The 20,575-nt window shown below is 47.4% G+C and overlaps 1 protein-coding gene across 3 annotated transcripts in view; it reads right to left on the bottom strand.

Moving 5' to 3' along the window:
* Positions 1-20,575, bottom strand: part of PDE8A (phosphodiesterase 8A) — a 163,922-nt gene that overhangs the window by 138,515 nt on the left and 4,832 nt on the right. Inside the window, exon 1 of one of the 3 annotated variants that reach the window (XR_015946898.1) lies at positions 1,401-2,832. The exons of 1 other annotated variant lie outside the window; for it this stretch is intronic. Coding sequence is in view for 1 of the 2 variants with exons in the window: in XM_035132258.3 (XP_034988149.3) it covers positions 1,401-1,637 (237 nt within the window). In the remaining variant the exon portion in view is untranslated. Of the gene's footprint in view, positions 1-1,400; positions 3,468-20,575 lie in introns of those variants that run through there. One more of the 3 variants, XM_035132258.3, reaches the window with a different exon arrangement.

Here is a 20,575-nt window from a genome sequence, read left to right as displayed (position 1 = left end):
AATTCCAAAGAAGGGCAGTGCCAAAGAATGCTGCAACTACCGCACAATTGCGCTCATTTCACACGCTAGCAAGGTTATGCTTAAAATTCTACAAGGCAGGCTTAGGCAGTATGTGGACCGAGAACTCCCAGAAGTGCAAGCTGGATTTCGAAAGGGCAGAGGAACCAGAGACCAAATAGCAAACATGCGCTGGATTATGGAGAAAGCTAGAGAGTTCCAGAAAAACGTCTACTTCTGCTTCATTGACTATGCAAAAGCCTTTGACTGTGTCGACCACAGCAAACTATGGCAAGTTCTTAAAGAAATGGGAGTGTCTGATCACCTCATCTGTCTCCTGAGAAATCTCTATGTGGGACAAGAAGCTACAGTTAGAACTGGATATGGAACAACTGATTGGTTCAAAATTGGGAAAGGAGTACGACAAGGTTGTATATTGTCTCCCTGCTTATTTAACTTATATGCAGAATTCATCATGCGAAAGGCTGGACTAGATGAATCCCAAGCCGGAATTAAGATTGCTGGAAGAAATATCAACAACCTCAGATATGCAGATGACACAACCTTGATGGCAGAAAGCGAGGAGGAATTAAAGAACCTTTTAATGAGGGTGAAAGAGGAGAGCGCAAAATATGGTCTGAAGCTCAACATCAAAAAAACCAAGATCATGGCCACTGGTCCCATCACCTCCTGGCAAATAGAAGGGGAAGAAATGGAGGCAGTGAGAGATTTTACTTTCTTGGGTTCCTTGATCACTGCAGATGGTGACAGCAGTCACGAAATTAAAAGACGCCTGCTTCTTGGGAGAAAAGCAATGACAAACCTAGACAGCATCTTAAAAAGCAGAGACATCACCTTGCCGACAAAGGTCCGTATAGTTAAAGCTATGGTTTTCCCAGTAGTGATGTATGGAAGTGAGAGTTGGACCATAAAGAAGGCTGATCGCCGAAGAATTGATGCTTTTGAATTATGGTGCTGGAGGAGACTCTTGAGAGTCCCATGGACTGCAAGAAGATCAAACCTATCCATTCTTAAGGAAATCAGCCCTGAGTGCTCCCTGGAAGGACAGATCGTGAAGCTGAGGCTCCAATACTTTGGCCACCTCATGAGAAGAGAAGAATCCTTGGAAAAGACCCTGATGTTGGGAAAGATTGAGGGCACTAGGAGAAGGGGACGACAGAGGACAAGATGGTTGGACAGTGTTCTCGAAGCTACGAACATGAGTTTGACCAAACTGCGGGAGGCAGTGCAAGACAGGAGTGCCTGGCGTGCTCTGGTCCATGGGGTCACGAAGAGTCGGACACGACTAAACGACTAAACAACAACAATGTATCAATAAGAGAAAAGTACAGGGTCCCACAAGAAGTCCCCCTTCAACCAAACAACTCGACTTTTTCCATTACCTTAACACTGGATCTGCTGGTCCGAGACTCCCCCTCCATGCTGTCCTGCTTGTCTTTCTTGGAAGGATTAGTCCTCAACTTGTACGTGGAGGTGTTGGAAGATTTAATGAATAATCCAGAGACAGGGTTGCCTTGCTGCTGCTGCTGCTGCTGCGACGAGTTCGAGTCCTCCGTCTCTTTGTTACTGTGATAAACCACCCTGCTTTCTGAGATGTGGATGCTGGGAGCGCAGCCCATGGTGGCGCTTTCAAGCCGCTAGTGCTCAAGATTACCTCGTCTCCTTTTTTTTCTTTCCTCTTGGGAAAACTGGCTCCTTGGCGTCTCCTTTCTCTTAATAGTTTGTATCTGGTTCCTGATCCACGGCTTCACTCCACATCGTCAGCTGTTCCTTAGGCAGAAACCCCAAACCCAAAGGCGCATGGCTGGCGGCGGCTGAGAAATTGGGGTGGGGAACGCGCGGAGGGGCTTTCTCCCCCCCTCCCCTTTCTCCCCCTAATCTTCCTTTTAACCCTACAAAACTGGTTGTCTTGATGATCTCAATCTCAGAAAGTGGGTTAAAGAGCAGGACTGGAGGGAGGAGAGTTTAACTGACAACCCCCACCACCACCACAAAAAAGTCAGTTGAAAGAGGGGGGGCAGAGAGAAAGAAAATTGGGGGAAATCCCCAGCCCCCCCGTCTTCCTGGTTTAATTAGAAGCCTGATCCATGCCAGAATGTACTAATTCTCGGCCCCCTCCTTAGCACCTCCAAAAAAAAAGTATTCCCCCCCCCCACACGTTTGTATTTCTAGTGTATTGCAAATCACATCGAAGTAGGAGGGGGCACTCCCCCCAGCCCTACCCTTCCACACGCCAAGCCCCTCCCCCCGCCTCCAAGACCCCCAGAAGTGGGTCGGATACTGCCTTCCACCCAAAATATTAAAATAAATCAGTTCCCAAGTGGGGCTTCCCGGACGGGGGGTGGGGGCGAATAAAGCCCCCTCTGGTGTTATCGTGGGAACCTCATGAAGCGTTCATCAAATTCATATTCCTAGCCAAACGCCTCCCCCTCCTCTTCCTCCAGCACCTCTTTCGCAAGAGCTGCGCTTGAAAACCTGGAAACGCGTTGCGGACATTCACACGTTACTTCCCCTCTTTTCTTCGAAAAGGGCTTCTCTTCCGGGCTAACTCTTCTTCCTGGAAGGTTAGGGTTAAAAAAGAACCCAGCAACGGCCTTCCATTCAAGGGGCACTGAGGACCCCGTTTATCCCAAGCACACACACCCCAAAAAAAGGGGAGAGGGAAGCTTGCAAACGGAGCGCATCAACCCAAGGCACGAGCGCCGGTGCAAAAGAAGACCCGTAGAAATGGAGAGCATCTCAATAACTGCACCCTTGGGGAGAAGGCGCGCAGGGCCTGGGGGGGAGCAGGGGCAGGGTCAAGCCCAGGAGAGGAGCGAGGATTTCTCCGTCTTCCTCTTCTCTTCCCTTCCCCCAGAAGAGCAGCAAGAATTGTAACAAACACAGAGGTTAAGTTTTTCACAAGAAAGAAAAAAAACCCGAGATTTTCCAGCCGGTAGCCGACGTCTCCTCCTCCGTTTCCATTTTGGTTGTGTTTTTTGAAATGTGGCTTTTATTCTGCGCCAAAACGGAGTGCGGCCCCCCCCCTTAAAAAAAAGAGGAGTGAAAAATGAAAGCAAAAAAAGGAGAGCGGGGAGTTCCGATCTGCGTGGAATGAATTAAAATGGCGAGGGGGAAGCGGAGGGGGTTCTTTTCCTAATATATATTTTTTTGAAAAATCCCAGGCGCGTGGGGGCTGGTAGCCTCTTCTTTTTTCTTCTTCTGCTGCTTCTCTCGGCGGCGCTCCCGGCGAAATCTTTGCAGCTGCCGCCGATTCCGCAGCCCAGTCGCGCACTCGCCTCGCCTTCTCCTCCCTAGTAGCGAGCGAGGCTTCCCGGCTTGCACGATCTCCCTCTTTTCATCACGCTCCCTCCCGTAAGAACCCAACACCTCCAAAAAAGAAGAAGAAGAAAAGGAGGGAGGAAAGAGGGTGAGGTAGGGGGGGGGGAGAGAGAAGAAGATCTGCCCGGGAGTTTGACAGCCCCGGTAGGCTCCGCCGCGTCGCAGCCAATAAAAGCCCCCGCCAGCGCTGACCTCCAGCCTTTACTGGCGTCAATGCAAATGAACGGAGAGGGCCAATGTGGCGCGGCGCACCCGGCTGGCGGCGAAGGAGCGAACTTCAAACCGGCTCCTTGCGCGGCTCCTCCTCCTGCACTCGCTCCTGCCCGCGCCTCCGCCGTTGCTGCTTCGGATCGGCTGCCTGCCTGCCCGGCCTGGGGGTGGGCTGGCTGGCCGGTCCTCTCGCGCGCAAAGCAGAGCGCAGGAAACGGAGGCGGAGCTGGCCCTGCTGGAGAGGTTTTTACGCACGGCCTGTGGGAGGGCGGGGATCGGTTGCCCCCGGGGCAGGGCTGCTGGGGTAAACGCCCACCCACCCACCCACCCACCCCCACATCCCGACCCCGCTCAGCGGAGTGAGCAGCAGGCGCTGGCTGTTGAAATCCGCGCCTGAAATCAGTTCGGATCAAATGCGTTGCTTCCCAGGAGAGGTGGCTGTTGGCCAGGGTGAGCTCTTAACCCTTCCATACCTTCCAACATTTCTCCGATGAAAATAGGGACGTCCTATTCCACAATTTTTTATTTATTTATACCCCACCCATCTGACTGGGCTTCCCCAGCCACTCTGGGCACCTTTCAACATAGATAAAAAAAAACATTTTTAAACAAACCATAAACCTAAAAAACTTCCTTCTGCCTTCAGGTGGCTTTGAAAGGTTGTCTGCTTGATCTCCTTGGCTGGGGGGGGGCAGGGTGTCATATAACTCCATCCCCTCCAACATTTCTCCGGTGAAAATAGGGACCTCCACAGGAAAACGGGGGCATTCCAGGATTAAATCAGGAACCAGAACAGGTTTTGCAAATCTGGGATTGCCCCTGGAAAATAGGGACACTTGGAGGGTCTGGCCTTGCCTGACCCAGAAAGTGGTGGACCCTCCCAGCTCTCATCTGGCAGCTCTCCTTTCTTCTCTCAGTCTGCAAACGTCTTTTCCCTTCCCTGCCTCTCACTCAGGGTCCTTCATCAACCACGGCTTTCCTCTGTGGACCCTCAAAATGGCCCAGAGCAGAGGACACTAAAGGAAAACAAAAGTTAAAGAGAGAAAGGAGAGAGATAAAAAGAAGGAAGGGACAGAAATAAAGAAGACTGAAAGAAGACTGAGCTTGGATAGCTCAGTTGGTTAGAGCTTGGTGCTGATAACCCCAAGGTTGCAGGTTTGATCCTGTATTGGAAAACTGCATTGCAGGGGGCTGGACTAGATGATCCTTAGGGTCCCTTCCAACACTACAATTCTAAGGTTGTATCGTTTTTTAAAACGGTTTCTAATATTGTGCTTGGGTGTTGTAACCTGCCCTGGAGCTTAAGGTGAAGGGTGGGTAATAAAAAATAAAAGATACATTTGTTGCATTGCTATCCTGCCCTTCCAAATGAGCCCCAGGCAGCGAGTACGTCTGTAATAAAAATACCATTAAAAATAAAAACCCATCTGAAACACGTAGCCACCATGAAGTGCAGGAAAACATAGCCAGTTATAGGCCTGTGGAAACAGAAATGTTCTTACATCTTAGCCGATATTGCAGCAGGGGTTGGAGAACTTTATTATTATTATTATTATTATTATTATTATTATTATTATTATTATTACCCCACCCATCTGGCTGAGTTTCCCCAGCCACTCTGGGCGGCAACCAATCAAGTGTTAAAAACAATATAGCATTAAATATTAAAAACTTCCCTAAACAGGGCTGCCTTCAGATGTCTTTTAAAAATAGGATAGCTGCTTATTTCCTTGACATCTGATGGGAGGGCATGCCACAGGGCACTGCTGAAAAGGCCCTCTGCCTGGTTCCCTGAAACCTCACTTCTCGCAATGAGGGAACCGCCAGAAGGCCCTCGGCACTGGATCTCAGCACCAACACTTTGAATTGTGCTCGGAAACGTACTGGGAGCCAATGTAGATCTCTCAGGATCTCTCTGTGGCCACTCCCAGTCACCAGTCTAGCTGCCACATTCTGGATTAATTGCAGTTTCTGGGTCACCTTCAAGGGTAGCCTCACGTAGAGCGCATTGCAGTAGTCCAAGCGGGAGATAACTAGAGCATGCACCACTCTGGCAAGACAGTTTGCGGGCAGGTAGGGTCTCAGCCTGCGTTCCAGATGGAGCTGGTAGACAGCCGCCCTTGACACAGAATTAACCTGTGCCTCCATGGACAGCTGTGAGTCCAAAATGACTCCCAGGCTGTGTACCTGGTCCTTCAGGGGCAGTTACCCCATTCAGGACCAGGGAGGTTACCACAGCGACAGAAGTTAGGCTATCCCTGTCTAGAAAGGGGCACAGCTGGGCCACCAACCGAAGCTGATGGAAGGCACTCCATGCCACCGAGGTCACCTGATCCTCAAGGGGCAACAAGGGATCCAGAAATAACCCCAAGCTATGGACTTGCTCCTTCAGAGGAAGTGTAAACCAAGCAAGAGGTGGCCACCTCCCATCCATCTGGTCTAGGGAAGCCCCTACTAACGGTGCCTCCGTCTTTTCTGGATTGAGCTTCAGTTTGTTGGCTCTCGTCCAGTCCATTTACCGAGGCAAGAAAACGGTCCAGCACATCCCATGCCACACCTACAGATGTAAAGGAGAAGTAGAGCTATGTGTCATCACACCCCATTTAGAAGCTCTCCTCCCTTCGGCACTCATGACTCCTCTTTGAAAGAGGCAGATGTGAAGCAAGATTGTATGGAAAGGGTTGGGTCCTTTTCTCATAGCCACAGGCCAAAAGAAAACCCGTCATGTGATTAAAACGAAAACAAGAAAATAAATACATATGTAGTGGCAGCTAATACAAAGCACAAAGCAGACTCCTTTGGGGGTGGGGGAGAAATATGATTCAGTCTGAATACGAATCTATCTAATTTGTGCTTTCTGAAACGCTATGTGAACCAAAATACACCCTTCTTTAGAAATCCACGCATCTCCAGATTTTGCAGAGCAGTTCTCCATCCAAGTCATGCGATGTGCAAATGCAAATGCGATACACACTTAATAAGGAGTACGTTAGGCTAGGACATTGTTAGCCCAAAAATGGAAAACTCAGGAGTTACCAACGATTGAAGAGTGGCAGACAAAAATGATAGACTATGCGGAACTAGCAAGACTGACTAGCAGGATCCGGAACCAAGGGGAAGCAAGGTTCCAAAGAGACTGGAGTAAATTTGTGGACTATATGGAAAAGAACTGTAGAAGTTTAAAGACACTTGCAGGACTGAAATAAATCCTACGAATTGACTTTAAATGGGAGGTATAAAGGAACTGCGAGATAAGAACTGAATAGAAAACCAAATGAGGGGAGGGAGGCAAGTCAAGCTCGGTGGAGCATTGAGAATGAGAGAATTGCTAAAAAGATGAATGTATGTGTTGTATTGTTTTTTAATGTTTGTTTGTTTTGTTTAATGTGTTTTAATTGGAAAATTTAATAAAATGCTTTTTAAAAAAAAAAGGAGTACGTTAGTGTATAGAGTATAATACATGTTAAGGAGAATATAAATATTAGGGGAGATATACTTTGCAAATGTGTGAGGTGAAATGGCACACAAAAATGTGTAGACTGGGAGAAATTTGCACATCAAACATATATAAAAACCGTAGAAATGAATCCAATATATAGATAGTTTGGAATAACGATCTCCAGTTTAAAGGCTTCAGTTTTGTTTTGTTTTTAAAAGGAAGGTCTACAATAGGCAACAGAAAGAAAATAAGAGTCTGATCAAACAATCACTTTTCTGATGCTTTGACGGATGCTGGCACACTAAAAGCCTGATTCCTACATTATCCGGAGAAGTTATCTGCAATTTTGCTTAATATACACATTTTTGCACACACACAAACCACCCTAATAGAACGCATTTTTCCATGTTCTTTTCCCTAGTATACATATGCACACTTTTCCCTAGTATACACATTTCGCTTAAGAACTCTATTACAAAATTCAGAGAAGTGCAAATTTCAAAGGAAAACTGTTGCGCAGTAGTGATGTATGGAAGTGAGAGCTGGACCATAAAGAAGGCTGGTCACCGAAGGATTGATGCTTTTGAATTATGGTGCTGGAGGAGACTCTTGAGAGTCCCATGGACTGCAAGAAGATCAAACCTATCCATTCTGAAGGAAATTAGCCCTGAGTGCTCACTGGAAGGACAGATCCTGAAGCTGAGGCTCCAATACTTTGGCCACTTTATGAGAAGAGAAGACTCCCTGGAAAAGATCCTGATGCTGGGAAAGATGGAGGGCACAAGGAGAAGGGGACGACAGAGGACGAGATGGTTGGACAGTGTTCTCAAAGCTACAAACATGAGTCTGACCAAACTGCGGGATGCAGTGGAAGACAGGAGTGCCTGGCGTGCTCTGGTCCATGGGGTCACGAAGAGTCAGACACGACTAAACGACAACAACAGTTGTGCTAGCTCACGTGCTTCGGAAAATGCGGACTTGGTGGGTTAAAATGCAAAGTTTAATGCAAATTCGTCCTCCGCCCCTACCCTCCACACCTGAGGGCAACATGGAGAGCTCAGGGCAGGGCGGACAACACACGCTGTTCTGACAGCTCAGCAAGTGCCCAGCAGTTGACAGGAAAGTTGCCAATTTTATCCGGCATCTTCTGAAGTGGTTAGAAACGTCCTCTAAATTTAACCTTGCTGGGTTTACTGTTCTTTTCCCAGGGATAATTGCCACCTACCTGAATGTTTTGATTAGTGATAGCGATAGGTACTTGTGGTTATGTTCCCTGGGAAAACCTGCATAATTATAGTGTACACAAACGCCGATGAAGTGGTGTTTGGGGCATCATAGCTGCCAAGTTTTCCCTTTTCTCGCGAGGAAGCCTATTCAGCATAAGGGGTAATCCCTTTAAAAAAGGGATAACTTGGCAGCTATGTGGGGCATGCAGGACAACCCATCGAAATCCAAAGCAATAATAGGCTGCATTTAAGGAAAAGGAAGGTGGAAGAAACAATGCAGAAAGAAGTGGTATTATCCAGGGCAAAGGGGCAAAAGAGAAGAGCTGCGCCGATCAGGATAGAGCGACCAGTGAATAACTTGTGGCCCTCCACTTGCTGCTGGGCTACAACTCCCATCAGCCCCAACCCAGCATGACTGATGGCCAAGGATGATGGGCGTTGGAGTCCAACAGCCTCTGTAGAGTCCCAGATTCCCCGTCTCCTTCTGAAAACATTGGAACCGGATCAGTTTAGATCAGAGTTTCAGACGCTTTGCCGGACAGGAAGCTCATTGGGGTGGCCTTGAGCAAATCACTGTCCCACTGGTTTTCCAACAGAACCAACCCTCACTCTCCTATGCATTATGTTGTTGTACAGAACAGTAAAACTGTGGGCTTCCCCAAGTGGTGTTTTAAATACTATAAAGGCAGGGTATGAATCCTTTAATGCAGGCATGGCCAAACTTGGCCCTCCAGCTGTTTTGGGACTACAATTCCCATCATCCCTGACCACTGGTCCTGTTAGCTAGGGGTGATGGGAGTTGTCGTCCCAAAACAGCTGGAGGGCCAAGTTTGGCCATACCTGCTTTAATGCATGCACACATAATTAATAACTTGAAATTAGGATTGATTCGATTTCCATACTGTATTTCTTCTGTGGAACTCAAGGGGGCAGAGTTCCCAGGGAGTCTCCCTTCCAGGGCCCAGACCAGAGCCAGGCCTGCTTAGCTTCAACAAGGTTCCTGCGTCTTGTGCCTCCATAGCCTGCTTTCTAACCAAATGAACAAGAGTCACCTTAGAAAGAAAATGCAAAAGGCAATATATTTCATTTTTGCACTGTCAAGTGGATTCTATGTTGCAGGTTGGGGTTCAGGCTGGATCCTGGATCAGAAAAGGCTACTGATATAGTCTACTTTGCAGGATAGTTGTGAGGATTTAAAAAAATAAAATGGGACAACCACCCTTTGGAATTCCCTTCACATATCAGATAGGAATTAGCTCTATTATCTCTTGAAGACCTTCCCTTTTCAACAAGCCTTCGAAGTAGACATTTTTATCCCAGTCTGTATTGAAATTGTTTTATACAGTATATGTTTTTGTTGTTAACTTGCTTTGGGATTATTATTTTTGGCAGTGATTCATTCATATATAATATAATAGGTATATGTCACCCTGAGCTCCTTAACAAATAAATAAAAGCGTGAGGTCCCAGGACAGATCACAGCAATTTAAAAATACATTTTTAGAACCTCGGGGAACTTTTTGATGGTTGATGTTTTACTGTGGTTTTAATATTTGGGGGGGGGATCCACCCAGAGTGGCTAGGGCAGGGGTAGGCAACCTAAGGCCCGGGGGGCTGGATGTGGCCCAATCGCCTTCTCAATCAGGCCCATGGACGGTCCGGGAATCAGCGTGTTTTTACATGAGTAGAATGTGTCTTTTTATTTCAAATGCATCCCTGGGTTATTTGTGGGGCATAGGAATTTGTTCATTCCCCCCCCCCCCCCAAAAAAAATATAGTCCAGCCCACCACATGGTCTGAGAGACGGTGGACCGGCCCATGGCTGAAAAAGGTTGCTGACCCCTGGGCTAGGGCAACCTAGTCAGATGGGCAGTATATTATTATTGATGACGATGACAACAACAACAACAACAACAACAACAACAACAACAACAACAACAACAACAACAACAACACCTTTTCAAGGGATGAAAACGTAGCCCCCTTCCCCGTCTCATGACCAAGGGAGCAGCGAGTGGTGAGCACAGAGTGTTGTTGGGGACCAGGGGAACACCTCGAGAGCACTGCATGTGCTCCCGAACACCACATTGCATCAAATGAGGGGCGGAAACAGTTTTAGTCCTTTAAACGGCTCCAGAAATGTATTATCATGCATAGACCTTTCCCCCCATGGACAGTAAGGAGCTTGTTTTTTCCTGCAGAGTTAAGAAGTTCAAAAGAATTCTGCCCGCTTTTGCTGGGGACAAAGTACAGGTATGCAAGACAACGGCGAAACTGGGAGGAGAAGGAGGGAGAAAGGACAGAAAGAGCAGAACATTAGTAAATAGAGAGCAAGTCAAACTTGCAAACCGAACAGGGGGTCGAGACATTATGTCTGAACTTTGTGCACATTTGAAGCTGAAAGTGGTGTCAATCCAAAGGCAAAGAAAACTCCCAGACTTTGTTAGCTGGACCTCAGCCGGGCCCAATCTGCACTATCCATTTAAAGCAATCCCATACCAATTTAAACAGCAGCGGCTTCCCCCAAAGAATCCTGGGAATTGTAGTATGTTAAGGGTGCTGGGAGAGATTTCCTGTTCCCCTCACAGAGGGTTGGTTGTTAGACCACTCTGGAAATTGTAGCTCTGTGAGGAGAATAGAGGTCTCCTAACAATACTCAACACCAGTGCTATTTTTCTAGAAAATGAGGTGCCAGAACTCCCTGAGAACACCTCCTTCGTTCTCTTAGAATGGCGCCCAACTGACAGGTGCCAGAACTGACTTCCGGCAAGTTCCGGCTGAAAAACAGCCCTACACAACACCCTTGTTGTTGTTGTTTAGTCGTTTAGTCGTGTCCGACTCTTCGTGACCCCATGGACCACAGCACGCCAGGCACTCCTGTCTTCCACTGCCTCCCGCAGTTTGGCCAAACTCATGTTCGTAGCTTCGAGAACACTGTCCAACCATCTCGTCCTCTGTCGTCCCCTTCTCCTAACACCCTTAACAAACCCTTAACAAACTGCAGCCCCCGGGGCATGACTGTTTAAAGTGGTGTGGAACCGCTTTGAATGTGTAGTGGAGATGGGGCCTCAGTCTAGAGTAGAAGCTACTGATTATGACAGAAGTCAATAAAGTTGTGGTCACTGCTTGTACACCTTCTGGAATATGGGGAGTTCAGAGAACTACTTTGCCTTACAGGCCACAGAGAAACCCCATTTAAGCTTTCCCTGCACCCTGGTTACATTTTTTTTAAAAAAAAATGCACAGCCTCCTGGGCTACTGATTGCTAGAGCGCCAAGGTCAGACACCTGCATAGCTGGGTGCCCAGTGCCCCAGTTTACAGAGTACAATGCTTTATTTTAAGATAGTCCTCAATCAGAAGGCATCCCCTGTCTGAAGGGCTGTTTGGTTCAGAATGCAGTTTAAAGATAAAGAGTTATAAGAAGGGAGAGCCTTGAAGTTGCCCATCAACAGCTGGCATTCTTATCAAAGTCGCTTAAAGAACGCGGAATGAGCCCGAGAGAAAAGAAATCCCGATAACGCTTGCCTGAGGAAAACTGAACAAAAGCAGTGTCTAGTCTGAGGAGAAGGGACCCAGGTGGCGCTGTGGTTAAACCACTGAGCCTAGGGCTTGCTGATCAGAAGGTCGGCGGTTCGAATCCCTGTGACGGGGTGAGCTCCCGTTGCTTGGTCCCAGCTCCTGCCAACCTAGCAGTTCGAAAGCACGTCAAAATGCAAGTAGATAAATAGGAACCGCTACAGCGGGAAGGTAAAACGGCGTTTCCATGTGCTGCTCTGGTTTGCCAGAAGCGGCTTTGTCATGCTGGCCACATGACCTGGAAGCTATACACCGGCTCCCTTGGCCAATAATGCGAGATGAGCGCGCAACCCCAGAGTCAGTCACGACTGGACCTAATGGTCAGGGGTCCCTTTACCTTTACCTTTACTAGTCTGAGGAGAAAGGAACAAAGGGCTTTTTCTTTCTTGCTTCGGGCTTTGTAAATAGCAGGGAGACAATCAACCAAACATACATTGGAAAAACTCCTTCATAAATGCACGGCCAATCAGGGTGCGTCCTGCCTCTGTGAAGATCACTCTACTCTGCCTGGTTGCTAAGCAACATCTCTACTCCATGCCCCTCTTCGCTAGCAGATATTAACAGTAGCAGAACTAATCCTTAAGTTATAAACCGAATGATCTCTGCTGTTGCACTTCCAGTAAGCATCTGGGTAACAGGTACACAGGTCACTTGGTGCCAATCTCCTCCCGCTATGGTGAAATGTCTTGTATTTATCTTTAAATTGCAAGAACCATTCCTAAATTTGCATATATATATATATATATATATATGCAATTTTTATGCAAATCCGGACATTTTTCGGCAATGCATAAGTGGTCAGCCTACCTCATGCAGGCTGGTGAACATAGCAAGTGCGTTGAAATGAGACCAAGCACAGATGGAAAGGTTTTGAACGCAAGTACTTTCTCTGAGAACCATATAATTAAAGCTTCATTTGAAGGGAAGGGTGGGAGAGGCTGATGTTGCGGCATGCGGCACACTGAGTTAACCCCTTAAGGCATTTGCTTCCTAGCCCTGAAGATGTTTAGTAATGTGAATGGATTGTGAGATGGGCGCTGCTGGCCTTACTGAGGACCGGCTGCTCCTTCTTCGAATGACCTTCTTAGGGAATCTTCGAGTCAGCTGTGAATGAGCATACAGACAAAGGGACATAGAAAGCTGGTTCATCTAGCCCAGTCGTGCCCGCTCTGACTGGCAGCAGCTCTCCAGGGTTACAGACCCCTGTACAGAAACCAGGGATCGAACTGCATCCAGAACAGGTGCTCTACCACGGAGCAACCGTCCTTCCTCATAAGGGAGAATCGGGCTCGCATCGCACTGTGCCGAGGCGCCCTCTATTCCTATACTTATTTTTGCAAGCCAGGTCCTTCTCTTCTGAACGGCTTCTCCTTGTCAGAGAGTATATGCGATACACACAGGCTTCTGCTTCTGCAGCAAAACTAAGCTTCTTGGGTTTTAACTGTGCCGCTATTGTGATCCATGCACTTAGCACGTTTAAATTTCAGCCAGGGGCTACTGAGATCTACCACCACGGGTGATGTATACATGTGAGGAGAGGCAATTAAAGTGTGCACTATATCCACAAGGGTGGTGGGAGTAAAAATTGAGGCCTCAAATAAGTTTCCACCACCACCCTCCAAACATAGGCCGTCTAGTGACATGTCATTATCGAAGCAGCTGCATATTTTACAATATTTTCCGGCAAAGCCTAGAACACGCTGAGCAGTTTTCTTTTCATGGGCAGAAAAGCTGAACCTGTTGAATTCCTGCCAGGCTTTCCCTGACCAAGTGGCAGGCTTATATTTTGGGGGACACTGAAGCTTGAACTGTCATGGGGGCCCCTTCGCAAGCAGTAACAAGGTCTGGGTAAACCACTGTTAACTTCTTCAATGGGATTGTTCCACGACAGATCGCCACACCTTTGCTTTTCTGGTGACCCAACATGGATCAGGCCGCAACTCACTAGTAGATCCTGACCCATCCGTTGAAGACTTGTGCCCTCAAGAAGCAGAGTTCAGCACAGAACGATCTCTAGGAACTGACACTAACCACCAGTTTTTAAAAGAAACATTTGACATCTCCCCAAAAGAAAAAAAACTGGGACTAGCAGTGCTTTTTTCCCCTAGAAAAATGGGTTGCCAGTACTCATCATGTTGCAGTAAGTGCCAGACTTTTTAACAACAACAAAAATAGGTGCTGGAAGTGTGTACCTTTGAGTACCTCTTGAAAAAAAGCAACCTACAGGGGTTGGAATACCAGAAATCAGGGGCCTTCCCTGCTAAATTGGAGCAATTGGAGCATGCATCTGCCCACCGTTCTTGTAACGGAACAAAGTTTAGTAGAATGGCAATCTTATTTTGTCAGCAAAAGCAAAATGACAGTTTTGGTTATGCCTCCTAAATCCAAAGGGTTATGCAACTAACACACTCGGCTTGCAACATAACCTCCCCAAAAGCCACAGAACACAGATCTCTGCTGCCTAATAATCTACCAGAGAGAAAATTGCTAGGGGTGAAGCGGTTCATTCTGTTCCCTACTTCAAGGGACTCCTGCGGTGGGGCAAAGGGGTTACTTTTACACACACACACACACACACACACACACACACACACACACACACACACACTGTCATGAAGCATACACAAAATAACACAGTCTGATGCCACATGGATCTGGAAAAAGTTCTTTTAATCTATAGGGCCAAAGAGCCCTATAGATTAGGATGTTAACATCCACTGCGAAATCTGCCTTAAAAAACAAACAAGATTTCTCACTTATTATCTCACTTACTGAGAAACTCAGGTCAGACCTGAGAAAAGCTCCTGGATCTTAAAGGATAAGAATTCAGTGGGCTGTATCCAATGCTGCACTAACTTAGCAGTATACTTGTTTGTTGCTGTTGCTGTTTATTGAGTTTATATACCGCCCTATACCCGGAGGTCTCAGTGCGGTTCACAGAAAAGATCACAACATATATAAACAGCATAAAAACAACAACCCAAATAACCCCCAAACACACACACACACCCCGGAAAACAGCCACATTTTAAAAGGATGTCAAAGAGATCAACCAAAGGCCTGGTTAAAAAGGAACATTTTTGCCTGGTGCCTAAAGGTGTGTAAAGAAGGCACCCGGCAAACTTCCCTGGGGAGAGCATTCCACAGACGGGGAGCCACTGCAGGGAAGGCCTGTTCTTGTGTTGCCACCCTCTGCACCTCTCGAGGAGGGGGCACACGAAGGAGGTCCTCAGTAGATGATCTCAGGGCCCGGGTAGGTTCACATGGAAAGAGGCGGTTTGTTGCACAAGAGGATGCATAAACAGCCTGCTGGTAACTGTGCAAGATGTTTCTGCCAGCGCAACAGGTATGCTAGGTTCCTTGGTTGCACAACACTAAAAGTCATCAGTCCACTAGCGCACAAGACTTTGCACTAGAGAACATTGCAACAGTGCAAGGCCAGCACTGGACACTGGCATCCACAGGCAGCTGCCCAGGCTTGCCACAGATGTCTGCCTTGGACCTTCTTTCACAACAGACACCACCAAAATAACCAACCAGCCACCATCTTTATTTTTTGGCAATGCCTCTGTCATGGACTGGTTGGACACAGAGGAATGGTGGGAGGAATCAGCTGGGAAGCCACCATGGGAAGAAGGCTCAGGACCCAGGGATGAAAGGAGAGAGGGAGAAGACTAGGAAAAGGAGGTGCCAGAAGATGAAGAGGTCACAGGGCTTAGAAGCCAAGAAGCAGAGGTGAGTGAGGCTGCTGAAGGGTCGCAGGTGTCTCTCCCTCCTGCTGCAACAAGCTCCCCTCTCCTTGTCTCCCAGAACCAGAAGAGGCATGAAAAGGGTGGAGGAGAGGTTGGCTTCCCATCGGCGCAGCCTCTGATTGCTTGGGGAAAGCCCTGGAGAAGAAGTGAAGGCTTTCATTCTTGGCAACTGATTATCACAGAGGGGGACGCGGGTGGCGCTGTCGTCTAAACCACTGAGCCTCTTGGGCTTGCCGATCGGAAAGTCGGCAGTTCGAATCCCCGCGACAGAGTGAGCTCCCGTTGCTCTGTCCCAGCTCCTGCCAACCTAGCAGTTCGAAAGCATGCCAGTGCAAGTAGATAAACAGGTATCGCTGTGGCGGGAAGGTAATGGCATTTCTATGCACTCTGGTTTCCATCACGGTGTCCCGTTGTGCCAGAAGCGGTTTAGTCCTGCTGGCCACATGACCTGGAAAGCTGTCTGTGGACAAACGCCGGCTCCCTCAGCCTGAAAGCGAGATGTGCGCCGCTACCCCATAGTCGCCTTTGACTGGACTTAACTGTCCAGGGGTCCTTTACCTTTTACCTTTACCTATCATGGAGGAAGACCACCGGGAATGAGCTGCTCTGCCTACTAGGCCTGACACTCAACCAAGTATGTGGAGGTTGTGTTTTTGCTACTAAAGAGTTAACTCCACGTTTGAACTGCGTGATTACTGATGGGCACGCTCCTATGACAGACCTGTGACAGCCTCCCAGAAAATGAATCAATGTATACGCAATGTGGTGAGGAAAGCATGGCAGCCATCCCATATTCTTTTGACAGCTATGTTTTCCCCACCATGATGACCCAGAACTCAATTCAACTTCTGGGACATTGTAGGGAGGAAATCATAGTGCAGGCAAGCTTCACTAAGGACCCTAAGGGAGAGTTGACCATGGTAGGGGCCCATAGGATATCATTATGCTGTCGGGAAGGGATTGATCCTGCAACAACCGTGATGTAGCCGAAGAGACTTCGTGCACTATTCTAGATACAGCCACGGGGAGCATGGGGCACAACTATTTCTGCTTCAGTTGTTAGGAACACATTAGCAAATTGGAAGAGCAATTGTTATGTAACTAATAGTCTACAAGCATGGATAGGCTTTTAAAAAAAGGTTTTAAATGAGAAAGTGGAAATGCTTTGAAGTTCAATCCAAAAAGTGACCCACAATTCCAGACCGTTAAAGTATATTATTCTCCCCAACAGTCAGATGATCATATTTGACAGGCAGTGTGGTGTAGTGGTTAGAGTGTTGGACAAAGGAGACCTGGGCTCGAGTCCCCACTTTAGCCACAACATTAACTGGGTAACCTGGGGCCAATCATAGTCTCCCTGCCTAACCTACCTTACAGGGCTGTTGTGAGGATAAAATGGAGAGGGGGAGAGCCAGTGTGGTGTAGTGGTTAAGAGTGGTAGACTTGTAATCTGGTGAACCAGGTTCACGTCTCCACTCCTCCACATGCAGCTGCTGGGCTAGTCACACTTTTTTTGAAGTCTCTCAGCCCCACTCACCTCACAGAGTGTTTGTTGTGGGGGAGGAAGGGAAAGGAGAATGTTAGCCACTTTGAGACTCCATCGGGTAGTGATAAAGCAGGATATCAAATCCAAACTACTACTACTACTACTACTACTACTCTTCCTCCTCCTCCTCTTCTTCCACACCACCTTGAGCTTCTTAGCGGAAAGATGGGATATTGGGGGGGGGGGGTTGGATTCTATCTCCCATCAGCCCCAGCCAGCATGGCCAATGATCAGGGATGAGGGGAGTTGCAGTCCAACATATGAACTGCCACAGCTTCCCCATGCCTAGATTATGAATAACCACCAACCAGACAAACTGGAATAACAACAAAACCTGGGATTCCATTGTTAGATCTGAAGAGAAGAGCATTTTCACACCATCAATTTTTGCAAAGATTCTGGGTTTACTGCAAGCTCTAAATCTCCCTTATGAGTGTGTGTGTGTGTGTGTGTGTGAGAGAGAGAGAGAGAGAGAGAGAGAGAGAGAGAGAGAGAGAGAGAGAGAGAGAGAGAGAGAGAGAGACCCCACCTCTGGTTCCCTTCGCTGACGGTTTCCCTAGACAAATTCCTTTTTCTTTTATTGGAACTTTCCATGCTTGATCTCGAGCCAAATGACATTCCTTGGGCTTTTTGTGTGTGAGAGCCAAATCTGTGCAGCTGATTAATTTTTTTAATTATTTTTTTTAAGCACCTCGGCATTGTTGTTTTTATTGGAAACATGTTCTCATTAGGAAGAACTTTCTATCTGTCAAGGATTCTTCAGCTGTGAGTTTGCATTTTAGGTGGTTGGACTCAATGACCCTTGTGGATCTCTTTCAAGCGTACAATTCTGTGATTCTATTATTCTAGCAAGGAGCACCCCAGGACATCTTTAGGTAAAGGGACCCCTGACCATTAGTGACCGACTCTGGGGTTGCGCGCTCATCTCGTATTATTGGCCAGCATGACAAAGCTGCTTCTGGCGAACCAGAGCAGCACACGGAAACGCCGTTTACCTTCCCGCTGTAGCGGTCCCTATTTATCTACTTGCACTTTGACGTGCTTTCGAACTGCTAGGTTGGCAGGAGTTGGGACCGAGCAATGGGAGCTCACCCTGTCGCAGGGATTTGAACTGCCGACCTTCTGATCAGGAAGCCCTAGGCTCTGTGGTTTACCCCACAGCACCACCCTTAGGACATCTTTAGAGCCGAGCTGAAATTTCTTAGATGGCATTTTTATGAGAGCATTTCTGATGTTTCTCTTGTTTTCATCCCCTTCGAAAAAGAAGGCCACTTTGAGATGTATAAATCAGAATCAGACGCATGTTGGAAATCTAAAGAGAAGGAAGGTACTTTCTATCATATGTGGTGGACATGCAAAATGGCTAAGGGCTTCTGAGAGATGATACACAATGAGATGGGGCGGGGGATGTTCAGAAGGTCCTTTGTAAAAAGACTAGAAGCCTTTCTCATAGGAATATCTAATTTGGATGTTCCTAGAGACCAGAAAAATGGAACATTTAGAATATTCAGCAGTAAAGGATAAACTGAACTATGGAAGATGGGGGGGAGGGAAGTCGATGGTAAATATATTGTTTGTATTTGGGTGATTGTGAAGGGGGGGAAATTGTAAAATTGTAAATCATAAATAAAATTTGAAATAAAATAAAAAGAAGGCTACTTTGCAGGATTTTATTTATTATTATTATTATTATTATTATTATTATTTATTTATTTGTTATTTATACCCTGCCCATCTGGCTGGGTTTCCCCAGTCACTCTGGGCGGCTTCCAACAGAAGAATAAAATAATCGATTAAAGATTAAAAGCCTCTCTAAACAGGGCTGCCTTCAGATGTCTTCTAAAAATCTGGTAGCTGTTTTTCTCTTTGACATCTGATGGAAGGGCGTTCCACAGGGCGGGCGCCACTACCTGGTTCCCTGCAACTTGGCTTCTCGCAACGAGGGAACCGCCAGAATGCCCTCGGTACTGGACCTCAGTGTCCAGGCAGAATGATGGGGGTGGAGACGCTCCTTCAGGTATACTGGACCAAGGCCATTATTTGCAAAGCTGCAACTTCCTTGCAAATATTTTCCACCATTTTGGAGGTGGGGTATGACCACCTCTCTCCCCACTATGCTCCAGAATTATCTTAGGTCCAGGGCATTGGAAAATATGTAAATTGATGTCCAGGCTGCCAAGATAGTTGTTGCTACTGCCACTTGAAGCAGCAGAAATGGAAAAAGAGAAAAGGGAAAACTTCAGGGAGAAGTGAAAAAGTTGTGCCACTGCTAAGAGGCAGTCCATTCCCATCCTCAAGAAATTGTTGGAGAATTTCATCTTCTGGAGAACTTCAGTGACATGTTCTCGCCAATTTCTCTGCTCACAAACAACTACAAATCCCACAATTCCCTGGGAAGAAGGATTGACTGTTAAGCTACTCTGGAATTGTAGCTCATAATCACCAACATTTCTCTGATGAAAAGAGGGACGTCCTATTCCTTCACCATCATTTTACTATTTATACCCCATCCATCTGGACAAAGAGGCCTTTTGGAAATCCCTGCCCCCCCCCCGGATGCCAATTCCACCTTTGAAATCCTGGTAATGTCCGGGAAAATCTGGATGTATTTCAGCCCTAAGACAGCAACCTTACAATGCAAGGATTCATTGTGCATAGGGAACGAGGCTGGGCAATCTATGTGCCTTGGACACACACCCATCCCAAGCTGCCACATGGCTGTGCCCAAACAGATGAGCCATCTGTCTTATGCTTTCAGAAGCTGCCAAGGCGTTTTGAGATCAGTAACACTCTCAAAAGGGAAAGCCACGCACAATTGCACCAGGACAATACAGTCGATGCAAGCATTGCTTCCTGTAATTGTCCGCAGCAGCTTGCAACGGAGACAATCATTGGACGATAAAGGTTTGCCAGCCGCCGACCATCGTTCATCTATACTGTCAAGTTCAATTAGGCGCAGAGCTGCATGGAGAACGGCCACGCACAAACGGCGCACTTAGCATACCCAGAAGTTTCCCGGTGAAAGACTGGTAATAAGGGTTGCTTCTCACCTGTGGCAATTCAAGGAACAAGACATTGCACTCCCAGCTAGCACTAGACATCCCACTGCAGGGATGCGGGTGGCGCTGTGGTCTAAACCACTGAGCCTCTTGGGCTTGCCGATCGGAAGGTCGGCAGTTTGAATGCCCACAATAGGGTGAGCTCTCATTGCTCTGTCCCAGCCAACCTAACATTTCGAAAGCACACCAGTGCAAGCAGATAAAAAGGTACCGCTGTGGCGGGAAGGTAAACGGCATAAATGCGCTCTGGTTTCCGTCACGGTGTTCCGATGCGCCAGAAGCGGTTTAGTCATGCTGACCACATGACCCAGAAAGCTGTCTATGGAGAAACGCCGGCTCCCTCGGCCTGAAAGCGAGATGAGCGCCGCATCCCCATAGTCGTCTTTGACTGGACTTAACCATCCAGGGGTCCTTTACCTTTACCTTT

Source organism: Zootoca vivipara, chromosome 13, assembly GCF_965207765.1.
Source record: "Zootoca vivipara chromosome 13, rZooViv2.hap1.1, whole genome shotgun sequence".
NCBI lineage: Eukaryota > Metazoa > Chordata > Lepidosauria > Squamata > Lacertidae > Zootoca > Zootoca vivipara.
The sequence above is the reverse complement of the archived record's forward strand: the minus strand, read 5'-3'. Positions and strand labels throughout refer to the sequence as shown.